The sequence below is a fragment of the Dunckerocampus dactyliophorus genome, chromosome 6 (genome assembly GCF_027744805.1).
Source record: "Dunckerocampus dactyliophorus isolate RoL2022-P2 chromosome 6, RoL_Ddac_1.1, whole genome shotgun sequence".
In the NCBI taxonomy this organism is placed as follows: domain Eukaryota; kingdom Metazoa; phylum Chordata; class Actinopteri; order Syngnathiformes; family Syngnathidae; genus Dunckerocampus; species Dunckerocampus dactyliophorus.
In genome coordinates this window covers 1,390,593-1,410,000 of record NC_072824.1, presented here as the reverse complement: position 1 = coordinate 1,410,000, position 19,408 = coordinate 1,390,593, and the positions used below count along the sequence as shown (strand labels likewise).

Below are 19,408 nucleotides of genomic sequence, written 5' to 3'. Positions count from 1 at the left end.
GGTGTGCTCCCGGTGGAGCTGGAGGAGGTGATTGGGGATGGGGAAGTCTGGGCTAGTGTACTGTATGGCCGCACGGTGGTCTAGTGGTTAGCATGTTGGCCACAGTCTGGAGATGGGAAGACCTGGGTTGGATTCTCCCTTGGGTATTTCTGTGTGGAGTTTGCATGTTCTCCCCGTGTGTGCGTGGGGGTTTTCTCCGGGTACTCCGGTTTCCTCCCACATTCCAAAACATGCATGTTAGCATCATTGGAGATTCTAAATTGTCCATAGGTATGAATGTGAGTGTTTGTCTATATGTGCCCTGCCATTGGCTGGACACCAGTCCAGGGTGTACCCCGCCTGTCGCCCCAAGTCAGCTGGGATAGGCTCCAGCATACCCCCGCGACCTAATGAGGATGAAGCGGTATAGAAAATGGATGGATGGAGTATACTGTATGTTTAATAACAGTAGTATATGTTTAACAATAGTTGAATAAAAGTATATGTTTCATAATAATAGTATATGTTTCATAATAGCTGAATAATAGTATACAGTATGTTTCATCATAGTATGTTTCATAATAATATATGTTTCATAATAGTAGTATATGTTTAACAATAGTTGAATAATAGTATACAGTATGTTTCATAATAATATATGTTTCATGATAGTAGTATATGTTTAACAATAGTTGAATAATAGTATACAGTATGTTTCATAATAATATATGTTTCATAATAATATATGTTTCATGATAGTAGTATATGTTTAACAATAGTTGAATAATAGTATACAGTATGTATCATAATAATATATGTTTCATAATAATATATGTTTCATGATAGTAGTATATGTTTAACAATAGTTGAATAATAGTATACAGTATGTATCATAATAATATATGTTTCATAATAATATATGTTTCATAATAGTAGTATATGTTTAACAATAGTTGAATAATAGTATACAGTATGTTTCATAATAATATATGTTTCATAATAGTAGTGTATGTTTAACAATAGTTGAATAATAGTATACAGTATGTTTCATAATAATATATGTTTCATAATAGTAGTGTATGTTTAACAATAGTTGAATAATAGTATACAGTATGTTTCATAATAATATATGTTTCATAATAGTAGTGTATGTTTAACAATAGTTGAATAATAGTATACAGTATGTTTCATAATAATATATGTTTCATAATAGTAGTATATGTTTAACAATAGTTGAATAATAGTATACAGTATGTTTCATAATAATATATGTTTCATAATAATATATGTTTCATGATAGTAGTATATGTTTAACAATAGTTGAATAATAGTATACAGTATGTTTCATAATAATATATGTTTCATAATAGTAGTGTATGTTTAACAATAGTTGAATAATAGTATACAGTATGTTTCATAATAATATATGTTTCATAATAGTAGTGTATGTTTAACAATAGTTGAATAATAGTATACAGTATGTTTCATAATAATATATGTTTCATAATAGTAGTGTATGTTTAACAATAGTTGAATAATAGTATACAGTATGTTTCATAATAATATATGTTTCATAATAGTAGTGTATGTTTAACAATAGTTGAATAATAGTATACAGTATGTTTCATAATAATATATGTTTCATAATAGTAGTGTATGTTTAACAATAGTTGAATAATAGTATACAGTATGTTTCATAATAATATATGTTTCATAATAATATATGTTTCATGATAGTAGTATATGTTTAACAATAGTTGAATAATAGTATACAGTATGTATCATAATAATATATGTTTCATAATAATATATGTTTCATAATAGTAGTATATGTTTAACAATAGTTGAATAATAGTATACAGTATGTTTCATAATAATATATGTTTCATAATAATATATGTTTCATGATAGTAGTATATGTTTAACAATAGTTGAATAATAGTATACAGTATGTATCATAATAATATATGTTTCATAATAATATATGTTTCATAATAGTAGTGTATGTTTAACAATAGTTGAATAATAGTATACAGTATGTTTCATAATAATATGTTTCATAATAATATATGTTTCATAATAGTAGTATATGTTTAACAATAGTTGAATAATAGTATACAGTATGTTTCATAATAATATATGTTTCATGATAGTAGTATATGTTGAACAATAGTTGAATAATAGTATACAGTATGTTTCATAATAATATATGTTTCATAATAGTAGTGTATGTTTAACAATAGTTGAATAATAGTATACAGTATGTTTCATAATAATATATGTTTCATAATAGTAGTGTATGTTTAACAATAGTTGAATAATAGTATACAGTATGTTTCATAATAATATGTTTCATAATAATATATGTTTCATAATAGTAGTATATGTTTAACAATAGTTGAATAATAGTATACAGTATGTTTCATAATAATATATGTTTCATGATAGTAGTGTATGTTTAACAATAGTTGAATAATAGTATACAGTATGTTTCATCATAGTATTAAGTATGTTTAAAGGGAGCGTTTGCAGGGGTTGCGTCCTTTCCTAGGAATAGCGCAGACAAGAATGTGAGGTGCATTCACGGACATCGGGTCATATATGTTTTTGTCCCAGACAAAGATCCACGACCCACTGCAAAGGGCTCTGCCACCAGTTAAAAATTCCTGCTGTTTTGGAAACGTCAGCATGGGCCTAAGACGTGTATCTTGCATTCCTCATGGATTGTGTGTCCTTAGGGAGAGTTCAGTGTTTTGATTGGTCCTTATTCCAGGAATATGAGTGTTTTGGTCAGCAACCTCATTAGACTATGCCCAGTGGGATACATGGTGGTGGTCCACACCCATGTGGCTGGTCGTCCCCGTCTGACCTTCAGCTTCTCTGCTGTTTCTTTTTCTTTTTGGGGGGCTGATGGAAACGTGGACTCGCTGTCCGATTTGTCAGCCGTTCTCAAGATCATCTTTGAAGGCTGGAGGTCAAGGGATTATTAAAATGGGGCCAGTAATGGCAGAATTATGCAACTCTGGTCTGGAGGATGCCCCTCATTACCCAGCAGCGTCTGTGATCAATGGCCATAACGGCCCGTTGTCAAAAACACGGGGAAAATGTGAGGCTTCATCAAAAATACAGATGGTGCCACTTGAGTGTGAAGGTGCTTCCAGTCTGTGTTGATGATTTATTCCCATATTTCTAGAGGATTATTATTTACTAGCTAATGTTTGCAGCCAGGGTTGTTTTCTTTGCCTCCCATCTGATATCATGACTGTGTAATGGTGTGGCTGCATTTTTACTGAGCGTAATTGCCACTAATTGGACGGCGGTGATAATTAGCGCTCAATTTGCATCCTCTTATTGAAGCTGCTACACCGTACGCCGAGCCCCCTCACCTCCCACCCAGGGGGGTGCTTTCATCCACACAAGCTGCTGATGTTATGGGCACGCAATATGGCTCCGTTTTTTGAAGCATTGGACTTAATTGGGAAGAATGTCTGGTGCAGTAAGTCTTCAAAGTAACTCACTTTTCCAAGTCAATTCATCGCTTGCCCTTTTTTTTCCTACAATTTTGTGTTTAGTGCAGTCGAACAATAGAAAAAACGTAAAATGCATATATTGGCTTGATGATGTTGGTAGATTTAGCCCAACTTGAAGTGAACGGTCGTGTATTTCCATGATGACATCTGACACTCGTTCACAGTCTGTGTCCATGTCCTTCTTAAAAAACACACCACAGACAACTTGAGCTATCCAGGAAGCGTGTACAAATAATGTGGGGTGTTTATGTACAAAGTAAAATGAAAATACAGAAATACAGCATGTGAATGAAGATCTGGCGTGCTGGTATAGTTCATACCTTGTAAAAATGGCAACATGTTGTATTTAGTATAGTTTGTCCAGCATAGGCTGTTCTGGACCTAACGCCGTGTTTGGACTATTACATAAAAGCTTGTTGAGTGCTTGTCCTGTTTGTGAGCAAAAACGGTGTACAAATCTTTTTCAAGTATAACAATTGCCTTGCCTCCTAGCAACAGTGTTGTACGATTTTTGTACAAAAAGCATTTTGAAAGTAGAAGGTGCAAATGTATACATATACAGTGCTGACTGTCAAACGATTACACATTTTAATCAGGTTTTTAAAGGAATGACTCATGACTAATCACCACTAGCAAATATGTGTGAAATATGGCATTTTTACTGTAGCTGGGATAGGCTCCAGCATGCCCCCGGCACCCTAATGAGGAGAAGCGGTATAGAAAATGGATGGATTAATGAAGAGAAAGGTAAAAGTCAATTTTTCCAGTTCCGTATTGACATTCCCTCCTCTGTCTGCATAAAAGCAGTGTTGGCAGCACACCGTGGTACCCTTGTGAACATCATTTGTTGCTACAAAAATGGTACGAAAAAAGGCAATTAGCAACGGAAGCGAGACAGACCTTCTTTGCCCTTCAAAATGGAGCTTTTTCCTCCACACAAATTGGAGTCTTCTAAAACTTTTGACCTGTAGCACATATTAACAGCTGCAAATGAATACCACACAAGTCTAAAAATGGGTTTGTCTAACACCGGTTGCTTTCATAGCAGCAGAACATTTGAATCACACTTTAAACTGTGTTATGCGCCATGAGGGGGCTGCGTTCAAAGACTTCATGTAATTTTGGGTAAATGTATTGTTTTCAGTGTATTTTCCAGCATACTTAAATGTGGCAAATTGTACATCCCAATTAAGAGTTACAAAGTGAGTGATAAGAATATCCACTTCATCTTTTTCTTTATCTTCCTGTTTACACGCACACACGCATTATAAAACCGGTTTATGATGTTCGGAGTGTCCCTCAATGCATCTGGCGTCCCATTCCTAGTGCCCACCAGGAAGATGATGATGTGTGCAACTTAGTTTTTTTTGTCCAGGAGCATTAAAATGCAATTTAATAGTGAGGTGTTTCATATATAAAAACACTCCACAAACAGTCCTTTATGATCCAATTGTTTCCTGCTTTGACTGGCAGACTTTGGACTGCCAGAGTGAGGACAAGTGTGTAAAAGATGCAACACCTGCTCCTTCATCATCCAAGCTTGTCCCTTCTCTCTTCTCTGCTTGGAACCTCAGTTAGCGTCTTCAATCCGTTACACTCCTCATCAACACGTTAAGAGCGGTTGGAAGATGCCAAGAATGTACATGCTGGATCTTAAGGAGGTTCTACGTAGAGCTCCAACATGCAAAAAGGAGAAATGGGAGTGAGGCAAAAAAGAAGCTTTCACGTGAAATAGGCTGTTCATCAGCTGATCAAACGTTGAAGAGCGCAGCTCAAAAAAGCCTAAAATAGAAATAAAATGATGAAAAAAGGAGTGAGTAATGAGTAGCTGTGCCATTCTTGTTGATGAGGTGAGAAATGGCTTTGGGCATGCTTGATGCCAGTGTTTCCAGGAGGCTAGTGGGAATGTTGCTCCAGGTGCTGAAGATGGCTTCACTGTCTGGAACTCATGTCCATGTTTGGAAATCCATCCCCAAGAGTGAGCTTATTCCTCTTTGTGAAGTGCAGCGTTGTCCTGTTGAAAAGCCAGTCATCACCATACAGACGAGGGCCTTCAGTGATGAGGGATGCCCCCTGCAACACCCCCACATAGACGGCTGCTTTGCTGTTTAACACTGTGCTCTTCAACTTTTGATGAACAGCCTGTTTCACTTGAATGCTTCTTGTTTCTCTCGCTCCCATTTCTTCTTTTTGCATTTTCAAGCAACAATCCAGTTTTTACTGCTCGCCCTCTGCTGTGTTGACAAGTGGCATGGCGTGGGGCAGGAATGATCTGCTCAGTCTTTGGGTGGAGCAGGACAGTGATGCTCATCTGCCACTGCTCTTAACACTTCGATGAGGAATGTAGCTGAGGAATAAAAGGGATAGCTGGGGTGTACACAAACCAATGTTGCACTCAACTCAGTACTTGGTAGTGGATCCTGGTCCTATTAAGAATGAAGATGTTCCAAAGTGGACAGTGGTGGTGGCCAGTGGAGATACTTGTGCGTGACACATTTGAACACTGCAGGCAGGAGGCTGTCCTGTTGAAATGAAAATGTTGTGCCGTGCTTATCAAGAAGGATGATGGAAGGTTACACAGCATATACTTTGGTGAATGACGATCCAAAACAAGTACGTGCGTGCGGATTGTGCGGTAGGAAGCCTGTTGGAGTGGGAAGTAATAGCGTTTAAGCATCCCTGGGCCCAGACTTAATCATGGCCAAACAATTCCATCGGGAAGGTGTTTGCTCCTGTTTCATCTTTTTTTTAATTTGAGTCTGGCGACAGCGGCGAGGCGATCACTGCCACTCTTGTGACAAAGAGCCCCGCGCTCCAAGCCAGCCGTCGTCCACATGACAAATCCTCAATCTCCCGCCGCTCTCGCCGGTTCTCCTAAACACATGCTTTATGCAAATGGGAGCAAAAATCATCCCGAGGATCGGCGGCGATATTTGAGCAATTTGAGGGCCGCCAATGGGAAGCTGCATTAATGTCAAATAAGCAAGGGGGGGACATCTCCTTCTTCATTGAGCCTGTACTCCAAATGCATTGAGCAGAAAGGTTATGTATGAGTGTTTGTGCCAAAGTGCAGTCACTTGTGGTGATATATGAAAGCGTATTCACTCGGCGCGCCCTGCTTGCCGTGATAAAGGTCATCTTCCATCATTTACATAGCATACAGCGCTTGGAAAACCACATCAAGAATGCTGACATTTGCTGTGCCCACTCACATTCACACAGCATCCATTAGGAATCAGCATTTGTTGGATATTAAAAAAAAAATAATAATAAAAAAAAAAGAGGCAGTCCCGACCGGAAAGGTCATTGAAGAAGTTGAGGAGGGATGCCTTAGCTTAGCGTTCATCTTTGGCTGTTGGGTCATCAAAACATATGAATCAGTGCCTAATGTGACCTTCCAATGAAAGCTTCCACATCTTTGGAGAACGTATTCACGCTTTTTCTAAAACATTCTAAAGTGGAACCCCGGTTAGCGGGTTTTTCACTTCACGTCGAAAATATACGACAAAATGGTGCCCCCTTCTGTGTACATTTTCCAGCATGCGTCTTGTGCTGTTTTTAAGTCCAACTGTGTTCTTCATATATTTCTATCTTTGTTAGCATCCTGTTAGCTTGCTAATACATGGAAACAGGAAGGCAGCTCTGTCGCCCGTCTATGATGTTGCCAACCGAGCCTGAAATGTTAACACAAAGCACTTTTTCGTGTTTTACTGTGATATTTTTACATGCAGAAATACAATTCAAGTGCATAGAAATGAGGAGTGAAAGCACCGAATGAACATGTAAGCTTACTTTAACCTTCATTGAGGACACCGTGCGGCAGCGAGATCATCAAACCGTCTTCATCAAAGTGCTGCCGCGCGCAGCTTTCTCCGCCTCCATTTTGGGCTTACTTTTGCAGCCGTGATCAGCGCAGACTTGAGGTGGCAAAACAGGAAGGTGGTGTCTACCACGTCACGTCTTTGGCAGCAACCACGTCTTCAGTGAAAGTCAAAGTAAGCGTAAATGTTCATCATTTGTATGCATTTGCAGTTGTTTTATAAGCCTAGTTGTAAAAGTATACAGATATTCAAGATTCAAGAGAGTTTTATTGTCATGTGCATGGTAAAACAGCAGTTATACTATGCAATGAAAATCTTATTCTGTTCATTCTCCCAAGAAAAGAAAGAAAACACAAGAAAGAATAGAAACATAAGAAACATAAACACATAAACATATATACCAATAAATTAAGCAACAACAACAGAAGAGACATTAATACAGATATGAATAAATAAATAAATAAATAAATAAATAAAGTGCTATGAGTGTGTGCGTGTGTTGCGTGCGGCGTGTGCGAGTGCTTCGTTGAGAAGCCTGATGGCCTGTGGGTAAAAGCTGTTTGCCAGCCTTGTGGTCCTGGACTTCAAACTCCTGTAGCGTCTGCCTGACGGTAGGAGTGTGAATAATGAGTGTTGTGGATGTGTGCTGTCCTTGATGAGGTTGTGTGTTCTTCGTAGGACTCTAGATTTATAAATGTCTTGCAGTGAGGGGAGGGCTGCCCCAACAATGTTCTGTGAGGTCTTGATCACCCGCTGGAGTGCCTTCCTATCACGTGTTGTACAGTTACCGTACCAAACAGTGATGGAGGCAGTAAGGACACTTTCGATAGTGCATCTGTAGAAGCAACTCAGGATTGTGGTGGACATGCCAAATTTCCTCAGTCTTCTCAGGAAGTACAGTCTCCTTTGGGACTTCTTCAGAATTTGTTGGGTGTTGTGAGACCAGGTGAGGTCCTCGCTGATGTGTGTGCCAAGGAACTTGAAGGTTTTCACCCTCTCCACCTCAGTCTCATCAATAAACAGGGGTCTATGCGGCTCCTTTTCCCTTGTTCTTGGGTCGATGATCATCTCTTTAGTCTTATCTGTATTGAGAAGGAGATTGTTATCACGACACCAAGCTATGAGGTCCGCCACCTCTCTTCTGTATGATGTTTCAACACCACCAGTGATCAGTCTGATGACTGTAGTGTCATCCGCAAATTTAATGATGCTGGTGTTGTTCTGAGAGGCCACGCAATCGTAGGTGAAGAGCGTGTAGAGGAGTGGACTCAGCACACACCCCTGTGGGGTCCCAGTGCTCACAATTCTTGAGCTGGATGTGCGGTTGTGGACTCTGACTGACTGGGGCCTGCCTGTTAGAAAGTTAAACACCCAGTTACAGAGGGAGGGTGACAGGCCAAGTGTGAGGAGCTTATTTGTGAGTTTGTGGGGGCAGACTGTATTAAAAGCAGAGCTATAGTCTATAAATAGCATTCTGACGTATGTGTCCTGGCCCTGTAGGTGAGAAAGGGCTGTGTGGATGGCAGTGTTGACTGCATCATCCTTGGACCGGTTCTGGCGATATGCAAACTGTAGAGGGTCCACGGTTGCCGCCGGGATGCTCTTTTTGATGTGGGTCATGACTAGTCTTTCAAAGCACTTCATAACAATAGGAGTGAGTGCTATAGGGCGATAGTCATTTAAGCAGGTCACGTTGCTCTTCTTGGGTACGGGCACTATGGTGGTGGACTTAAAGCAGGTCGGTACAGATGCTTGTGCAAGCGACAGGTTAAATATGTCAGCAAGCACATCAGCTAGCTCTGATGAGCAAACCCGAAGTGCACGTCCTGAGATGTTGTCTGGCCCTGCTGCTTTTCGTGGGTTTGTTTTGTTCAGAACCCTGCGCACATCAGCTGATGTCACCATGAGAGGTGAGTCCTGTGTGCTCCCCAAGTCCAGCCACCCTCTCTGCTCATCAGGAGTTTGGGTTTCAAAGCGGGCATAGAACTCGTTCAGCTCATCAGGAAGTGTGGTTTGGCTGGACGTGGCTACGCTACTCTGCTGTCGATAGTCTGTGATGTGCTGGAGCCCCGCCCACATGTGCAGAGGGTCTGAGGTGGAATAGTAGCCCTCCAGCTTCTGTCTGTACTGTCTTTTGGCCTCCCGTATGGACCTCCTCAGGTCATATCTGGCCTTTTTGTAGTCATCAACGGTGCCCATGACAAATGCAGTCGAACGAGCACGTAGCTTAGCCCTTACATCACAGTTCATCCACTGTTTTTGGTTAGGGTATTTTCTGTAATACTTGGTGGTGGTAACAGTCTCTATGCATGTGCTAATGTAGCCAGTAACAGCAGAAGCATATTCATCCAAATCAACAGTACAATCTTCCCTCCCCGCTGCAGTTTTAAACACATCCCAGTTTGTGCAGCCAAAGCAGTCCTGAAGTACTTGATCAGTTTCTTCATTCCATACTTTAACTGCTGTACGTACAGGGGGAGCTTTTTTAAGAAGTTGTCTGTATGTTGGATAAAGGAATATGGAGATGTGGTCAGCCTTTCCAAAGTGGGGTCTTGGAACAGCCTTCAAAGCACCTTTCATGTTGCTGTAGACTTGGTCCAGGATGTTATTTTCCCTTGTGGGAAAGCTCACATGCTGGTAATATTTGGGGAGGACAGTCCTGAGGTTACAGTGGTTGAAATCGCCAGATATAATGAATACAGCGTCTGGGTGTTTGGTCTCGTGTTTATCAATGATGTCATGCAGGAGGGCTAGTGCGTTAGCAGTGTTAGCTCGTGGTGGGATGTAAACAGCAGTTAAATACACAGCGCTAAACTCACGAGGCAAATAAAAAGGTCTGCATTTCACCATCAGCAGCTCAATGTCCTGCGAGCAGTGCTTTTCCATCGTCTGTACGTCTGTGCACCACCGTTTGTTTACGTAAACACAGACGCCGCCACCTCTGTGTTTACCAGACGCTAAAGTCCGATCTCCCCGGTAAGCAGCAAATGTTTCCAACTGGATCGCCGAGTCCGGTATATCCTCCGTCAGCCAGGTTTCTGTGAAGGTGAGGACACAGCATTCCCTGATCTCACGTTGAGCTGTAATCCTTGCTCTTAGTTCGTCCATCTTGTTTTCGAGGGAGCGGACGTTGGCTAGCAGCAGGCTTGGTAGCGGTGGCCTAGTCGCTCTAGCTTTTAGCCTAGCATGCAGGCCGGCTCGCTTGCCTCGTTTACGCCTCGGATGCTTTGCTCGCCGGTTATTCAGCTCACCGGGTCCGCAGGCTGCTGCGTTCTCCCGGCGCAGAAGAAAGGCAAAGTCTGAGAGGCTAAATGAAAGTTCATGGTGAACCCTGCCGATGTTCAAAAGTGTGTCCCTGTTGTAATGTACTGCGTGAGTGTGTTGAATGTCCAAAATGAACAATAAAATAGCAAAAAATAGAAAAACACGGGAGAGTGTCACAGAGACGTCTGCCACGGAGGGCGCCATCTTTGTAATGTAAAGATATGCACTTTAGTGCAGTATGCTAGCGTGAAACTGGGCTGGTGTGGCTTCAGTGCCTTGCTCGAGGGCACTGGGGAAATGTCCCAGCAACTATTTGGGGTCCTGAGCCTGCTGTAAGCGTCCAACCCAAAACCAGCTCCTGACAAGCACAGTGTGCGCGCTTTATGCTGTGTGTCTGTGTGTGTCTGTGTGTGTGTGTGTGTGTGTGTGTGTGTGTGTGTGTGTGTGCAGATTTGTCGGCGACAACAAAGGCGGCACTCGGTGTTTGCATGTGATAGTCTCTGCACACAAACGGCCACTTCATCATCCTGCCTGCGACGGCATTCATTGAAGAAAAATAATTATTGAGCTCCGGATCGGGACACACTTGTCTCTCATCTCATGCAAGTGGCGGGGTGGGGGGGGCATCCTATATGCTCTGCACACAATGCGCATGAATCCATCAGAATGGGAGCCATGAGCTGCAGTAATTAGTCATAGCCCGCATGGACGGGTGGTGGCCAGGGTAGAGGAGTCCTGCCAGTCATCAGGGAGGGACATGACGATGAGGGGCGGGGGGTGGGGGAGGGTCCTAATGACAGCACGCCAGCAGAGGTGAAAGATACCTGGTCATCAATCGCCCATGAGAGCGGCGGCGTAACGAGAATGGAGATGAACAGAGCGCACGCCGACAAAGATGATTCATGATTCAGAGCTTTTTATTTCCTGCCAGGGCGCCAGTCTTCAAAATAACACTTTCAATAATACGTCGTGCTTTTATTTTGAAGCTTACTTTGCACTGAACAGGAAGTAGACAGTAGACGTGTTGCTACACAAAGAGCAAGAACAAGGACAAATCAACAGCAGACAACAAAAATACACAAATGATGCAATTTAAAAATGAACATTTCAAAAGTGTAAATTAAATAGGGGGTGTGCAGTATCTGGACAGGGAGGGGTCAGAGTTCAGAAGCTGGACTACGGTGGACACAGAGGTGTCCACCCCCCCTCCTTTGCGTGCAGCATATGCATCTTAACCTCGGAAAGAGAGTGTGGTGCGTGTGAGAGTCCTGTGAGTGCTGGGGGTTATTTGCTGGTGGCAGTATAAAGGCTCGAACAGGCTGTCCGATGATGGTGGAGCCCCCCCTGCTAATACTGAGATGAATGAAAGTGTTTGCATGCTCTCAAACAAGTCAGCAAATCAACTCGACTTCCTCTTGTTGGAGGAAAACCTCAGAAGGCTTTCAAATACCTAAACCCCTCAACCCCCCAGTGGCGCTAGTAATGTCTCAATCACGTCTTTGGTCTTGGTTGGCGTTATCAGCTGGCAGGACCTGCAGCTTGTTTTTAATAAACATCAATCAATCAACAGCAGCAAAACAGCTGGAATGCAGAAGTGCAAATGTTGATGTAATAATACAAATAATATCCTGTTTTGTCACTTACTATATACTGTGTGTATATATATATATATATATATATATATATATATATATATATATATACATACAGTATATATATATATAATGGGTGTCCAAATACGGCCTGGGGGCTGTTTGTGGCCCGGCCTGATTTTTTTTATTGGCCCTCAGCACATTCTAAAAATATCATTTAACTGGAAAACTTAAAAAAAACCCAGCAAGAATGGAAACAATATTAAAAGAAAAAAAGTCATATTCTTACCAAAAAAAAATGGTTTTAGTAGCCTGAAGTTGAAATATTAAAGAAAAACATTTGGAAAAAATGGTAATATGAAAAACCAACAAAACAAAGGATAAAGTTGTAATCTTTCAAAAATTAGGTTGGAGAAAAAGTTTTAATATTACAAGAAAAAAAGTCCAAATATGATGGGAATAAAGTTGGAATATTTGGAAAAGTAAAAAAAGCATAACAGCAAAAAGTACGCTTAAAGCTAAAAAGAAAAACACCGACACAAAAGTCAAATCAGACTCCAAATTGTTCAGCTTTAGAATCAGGAGGTTCTGTTGTGTTGGTGACCCCGTCCGTCACATCCTTGGCCTCCAAGCAACCCCTCGGCATCCCGCTGGGCCGTCGGGGCAGGAAGAGCGTGCTGTCATTCATCTACTGTCTGTGGGGGTGACGATGATGAGCATTAAAAGAGCGTCTTACCTGTGACAAGCAGACGTGGGTTGGATGGATTGTTGCTTTTATTGAATAAAAGTCTGCGTCCACAATGCCGGCTTTATGCACACACCGGCTCGGGCCGAGCGCTAACGCCGGGGCCCTGCGTACCACGCTGGCCGGTAATTGCTAACACATGCGCAACCTCTCTCTCCCTGCAGCCGACCCAGGGAGTTCTGGCGCCTGGACTACTGGGAGGACGACTTAAGACGGCGACGCCGCTTCACCAGGAACCCCTTCGGATCCACCCACTCGGAGGCCACGCTCAAAGCCGCCGCTGAGCACGGTCAGTCTCCACTACACAGTCCTTGGAGCTCATGCTCCAAATTAACCTTCACACTGATTTATATACTGTATACTGTAAATATACACACACAGTATATGCAGTACATATACATATACTATATACAGTATAGCAATGTAAAACCTTTTATTGTGCCACAGATGAGTTAGCTGTGGTGTTTGTTTAGCCTGCATGTTAGCATGCTCACACATAACACATGCCCTGTTGATCTGACTGGCAGTGAAAGCTTTGTTTCCTTTTGTTTCTTTGCCGCAAAACAGTGGCCGCTGTCAGCGGTAAGTCACATTCCTCCTCCCCTTCTCTCTTGGTCAACAATGTCCAAACCTCGGCTGTGAAAATGATGCATGGTTTGAGGTGTGAGATTGCGTTTATACCGTGGCCAAGTCCCAAAGATCTACCTTCCACTGTAAATATAGAACATCTGTATATTTACTAGAATTTATTTTAAAAAGAAAAAAAAGAGTACGTACTTATGTAGGTTATGCACGCACTTTTTCAGCATGCAAGTTACAAGTGAAAATCATCTACGTCTTTCTATAAAACACATGAAAGCTAACAGGTCAACTTTGAAATACTTTGTAAATATTCATGACTAGTATTTCACATTCACATGTTCAGTTTACAGGTCATCCAAGCAGTCAGTCAACATAGCCACGCAGCGTTCATCAGGAGACACACGGTTCCTGTGTTGCATCCAGTTAGCATTTGCTAGCCAACATTAGCATATCCAAGAATGGAAAATGATGATGCAAAAGACAATGCAGCCCAAGTCAAGGCAACATATTGAAAAGGTTTCACCAATGGGCGCATTTTTAATGTCATCATGAAATAAGAGTTTAAGAAGCCGACGTTGTGGACTTCATGACGCCAAGCACAGCCATCAAACAATACACTTTTTTCCCGACATGACTAGCCGCTACAAGTCAACACAAAGCTTTTGTTATGCATATAAGCATCTTACCGCCGAGTTAGTTGATCCCTAATCAGAACAATAAAGACGAAAGTTGCATCTCCGTGTGTAGCTTGAAACGCCGCAGGGGAGCAAGAGCGAATCAGGAGGGGAGCTTCATGTCAGCTGACTGATGTCATCTACAAAGCGACAGACCCAAACTACCTTGGGGAACTACCGGTAGCTCGCGATCGACGTAACAGGCACCCCTGGTCTACACCAACGACTTTAAAACGAATCAAGTCTGGAGTACCTTAGCAAACAGCCACATTAAGGTGGATTTCATTGATAATTCCTTCAAATGTTTTTCCTGCCCACTTTTGCCAAGCAGAATTTCATGTTTGCCAAAAAGGCCCAATTGAAAAACCAAAAATCCCGTCATGACAGAGAAAGGGCAACAGGACAGAGACAACACATGAAGACAAAAAGGTGTACAAGCCAGATTCCTTGTTTGCGTAAGCATACCGGGCCGATAAAGCTGATTGTTATTCTCATTCTGTGCGTCAGAAGGCCATAGAATGAAAACAAACTAAACCAAACAAGGCATAGGCTAGTACTGCCACACTCGGCAGAAAAAGGACCGGGAGATCTGGCTGGTGGTTGATGAACAAAGGAATACTCCAGTCATCCCCACATGGCAGAAGAAGGACGCAGACAGTTGGCAGATTTGTCAAAAGAATTGGCAGTTATGAAAAAGCAAACAGTGTAATGAAAACCATGTGATGCATAGAAATATTATTGGATATATTTATTTCATGTCTTAATGTAGCGCCATCTTCTGGATGTGGTTGAATGCATTCATTTTGTCTTTTCATTCAGCAGGTTCATATACGCTTGTCCCTCGCCACTACGCGCTTTCAGTGCTGTGGCTTCACTCTATCACAGTTGGTCAGAAAGATAAGAACGAATACATCACGCCCTTTCCTGGTTATTACTCACCACCTTTGCATATTGAAGCAAACCTAATGTATTTTTGGCCTAAATGAAGCCTTTTCAAGCATAAACATGTTTACGTGAAGTCAAATAGAAATGTGAGGCTTTCAGGAGATGCATTGAAGATGCTGTGATGATCCAGTGTGTAGAATGCTGCACCGGTCTCTAGGCACATATAATAATCACCATGATCGGAATCATAATCACAAGGGCTTCTGCTGTGGCCGTAATCCACTCCAACCTAAACTCACCTCTGAACCCCCGACTCATCTCATCCTGGCAACACACACGAGCACAAGTCTTATTTATGTCTTATTTTCTCTTTTTATGTCTACTATATTATGTAATAGGACTGTAAAGGTGACTATAGGTGTGTTATTTCATGTCTGGAGGGCTCTAATCATGTTAGAAAATGTATTTAGAAGGTGGTAAACAGGTTTTCTATGTCATATTTTCTCTTATTATGTTTACTATATTGGGTAATAGGAGTGTAAAGGTGACTATGGGGGTGTTATTTCATGTCTGGAGGGCTCTAATCATGTTATAAAATGTATTTAGAAGGTGGTAAACAGGTTTTTTATGTCATATTTTCTCTTATTATGTCTACTATATTGGGTAATAGGAGTGTAAAGGTGACTATAGGGGTGTTATTTCATGTCTAGAGGGTTCTAATAATGTTTAAAAAAATGTATTTAGAAGGTGGTAAACAGGTTTTCTATGTCATATTTTCTCTTATTATGTCTACTATATTGGGTAATAGGAGTGTAAAGGTGACTATAGGGGTGTTATTTCATGTCTAGAGGACTCTAATACAGTTTAAAAAAAAGCATATTTTGGAGGTGAAAAAGAGGTTTTCTATGCTCTAACTACCAAAATGTTCCATCGATAAATAAGGAATACTACTTGATGGAAATTCACGTATCACCGCTAGACTGCCATAAATGAGGGATTACTGTAGCCAGACATGCTTTTTTGCTATATTAGATGGTCCCCCCCCCCCCCCCCCCCCCCCCCCCCCCGTGCAAGGTAAAAAGCTCCATCTACTATAGCAAAAAACCTGAACATATTTGTTTTGTAAGCCAGTGAAGATGTGACATCATGGCGACGTTTCCATCAATTGGAGGACTGCAGTCGTTTCTGGTCCAAATATTCTTAAAGCGCCGCCTGCCCCGAGCCTGGCTGAACAGCAGGTGTGAGCGCCCCCTGGAGGAACAATAAATCCTCGGAGACCTCCAGCAGCTGGCGAAGGTGTCCAGCCAGTCGTTGCTCTGCAGCCACGTTTGCTTTGGCTAAGTGTCAGGCTTGTAGTTTGTCGTCGTCACGGAAGGGAAACAGTGCATGCCAGTTTGTCTGGGAATATATCATTAAAATAACGCAGTGACACTGAGTCCCCACAACATCTTTTCCTGACGTAACCTTTCGTCTTGTTTTAGCCGACCCGACATTTGTTGCGGAAGTGCGGCTGGAGATGAGAAGGCAGTGCTGAGTTTCAAGCGGAGCGCAAAGGTCATATCTGGCTGTAATTATGTTCATCACATGCACGGGACGGGGGCGGGGGCGGGGGGCGCGGCGTAAAGAGAAGGGCACCCTCGTCACTCTCTAACGACATTTCTAGTCCAGGATCCGACTCAGCATATGCTAATGTTCCCGCAAAAACATCAGTGATGAAGTGGTGTTTTTCTTTACGTTTGTACGTTGAGGACTTGAACAACTGCTGTCATTCATGCTGCGCCAACACGCTGCCAGGAAGTCCCAACTGCCTGTTTACCCCTGGAAAGTACCACCTTCCCAAGCGCCGTCCCTGAAGCACTCATGTCTCTGGGCCTTCTAATCCATAACTCCCACCAAAACACAAATGTCCTCATTTGGACAAGAAAGGTCATCCAGCCTCTCAAGCAGGAAACGCGCTTTGCATCATGACTTGTAGATTTTTGAAACCCCACGTTGGAGTTCATGAAAGCCAGCAGCTACGTGCAGTTCACCACTTCTCATATCTTCTGCAGATATTTCTCTCTCAAAAGAAACTGTGTATATTCTGTGCATTTTTCCATCTATATTGTGTGAAATAGTTCATGAAAGCAGGAGTAAGTTTCAATCATGGCAAGCTCGTCATCACGTAGCCCATTTTGGAGCAAGAAGTTATGTTCTTTTTAAATAGATTTTTAATCCATCGTTAAGAAAGCAACATCCATGAGGGTGCCGTGTCTGCTGTTTCATTTTCACGGAGACAAAGGACAACAGTAATGGTGTGAAATCAAAGCAAAAAGCCAAATAAGCAATTGCAGGCGTAGATTTGTTCAACTACTGACAAGTTCTACGCTGAAAAGCTCCATGTGACTTTGGCATACGTATGCGAGTATGGCTTCTCCTGTGCTAGCGTGTCAGATGACGTACGACGAGACGTGCGTTGGGTTTTTGCTGGGTGGTGCGCCGTGGCGTTTTATCAAGTATTCTGCCTGGTGGGGTCTCCAACCAGTGGTTTGTTTGTACCGGTAGCATGCAGTTGTTTAGGGCTGGTGGGGTGGGGGGGTGTTTTGAAGTGAAAGGTGTCAAAGTTGAAATCCATCTCTGTTTTTTGTGGCACTCCCGCCCCCACAAACACACACACACACACACAGCATGCCATGCCCGCTTGTGTGGTGTGAATACGGTGTCATGTGGTACGTATTAGGGGCGCTGGTAGTAATTTCAGCGCTGCTAACTAAGGAATCCTCCAGGGGGGTTTAATTACAGGAAGAACATTCTAAATATCAGTCAGCCGCATATTTTCCATGACAAGACTTTTTTTTTTCCAAGTCTTCAAAGTGTACCGCCAGCTGTGGATGATTTTTTTTGGAAGGAAGTTGACTTGAGGTGGTGCAAGAAAGCAACAAAGCGTGTTTACGTCTTTGATGTTATTAGTGTATGAGTGTAGGAAGTACGCGACACAAGCAGCAGCAGCATGGCGGCTGTTTAAACCAGAGACTGGCGTCCCTGTGGACGTGCGGCTACCACTTTTTTTTTTCTTCTGGGATAATCCGTCCGGAACGCGGAATCATGTTCATGAGGGAACGGCGTCTCGTTTGGGTGTTGTTTCTGTTCAAGCACGCCAGCGTCGCTGCTGGAAAAGCAGTGGCCGTCATTTGAAGGCACGCCATGCAGTCAGTGATGGTGTTCGGCGGCGGAGTTGGACAATGTGCTTTGACAGCTCAGCAGCGCTTCCATTTCTCCTCAACGTTTGCTTCAGCTATTGAAAAAAGTAACATTTCATCAACTCTTCTTTCTTTTTAATAACGTCGGGAAAGTCCCTCATATTCCGTAGCAACAATAAATTACCCCCCCCCAACGCTCCCCACCTATATGCCAAAACACGACCACACTTACAAACTAGCAACGCAGAGTTGAATGTATTATTGTCATTATTTATGGACAAACATGAAACACCGACTAAAGGAAATCCATCAATCATTTGACACTAAATTATTGTTTATAACAGTAGTTTATAAAGGGCGTAATAATAGTGTTAGCAAACAGGAATTAACAATTATGAAGTGACTACTGCAATTTGCATTGACTCTTTGGGTTCACTATTAGATATTTTAAAGTCATCTTAATTGATTATAAATAGCTTAGAAATGCTTTTATAAACAGTCAGTATGAATGAACAATTATCAAGCGCTTGCTACAATTTTCCTCTACATTAGCTTTTGGGTTCACTGTTAGATATTTTAAACTATGCTTTCCTTTTTATGAAATGTTACTAAACATTCATTAACAGTTATGAAGCGCTCATTCACTTTTTAGGTCCACTCTTAGATATTTTAAACCAGTCTTAATTGTTTCTGAATAGCTTGATAATGGTGTTCTAAACACTTAGTAAACACTGGTTAACAATTATCCATAGTTTTAGGCGTTGTCATTCTACATCTTATCGCAACTCATCGCAGGTTTATAAGGCATGAACACGCTAGTTGATACCAATACTAAACAAGTGTAGGATTAAAACAATTGATTTGTTTTTGGAATGAAATATTTCATTGTCTTAGATTGTGTTTGTTCAACATGATGGCCAGTATTTGACTCGTCATGCTAGTAAATGTTCCTTTGTCTCCCCCCAGCACCAGAAGAGGACATCCTGAAAGGACAGCAGTCCATCAAGGGCACTCAGGTTTCGGCCAGTCACAGCTCAGACGGCGACGCTTTGCAGGACGGGGATGACGACACGCTGTCGTCGTTGGAGGATAAAGACCTGGAGAATTTTACCGGTGAGTAAGACGGACCCATGTGCCCCAGACCCCGAGACCCCCCC

At 42.0% G+C, this 19,408-nt stretch overlaps 1 protein-coding gene across 7 annotated transcripts in view; it reads left to right on the top strand.

Moving 5' to 3' along the window:
• lrba (LPS responsive beige-like anchor protein) overlaps nt 1–19,408 on the top strand; it is a 284,780-nt gene that overhangs the window by 133,507 nt on the left and 131,865 nt on the right. For 4 of the 7 annotated variants that reach the window (XM_054778104.1, XM_054778106.1, XM_054778103.1 and 1 more), the window contains exons 37-39: nt 13,096–13,220; nt 13,499–13,513; nt 19,218–19,364. In XM_054778104.1, the coding sequence (XP_054634079.1) occupies nt 13,096–13,220; nt 13,499–13,513; nt 19,218–19,364 (287 nt within the window). The remainder of the gene's footprint in view (nt 1–13,095; nt 13,221–13,498; nt 13,514–19,217; nt 19,365–19,408) is intronic. The other 3 variants (XM_054778108.1, XM_054778107.1, XM_054778105.1) reach the window with 1 other exon arrangement.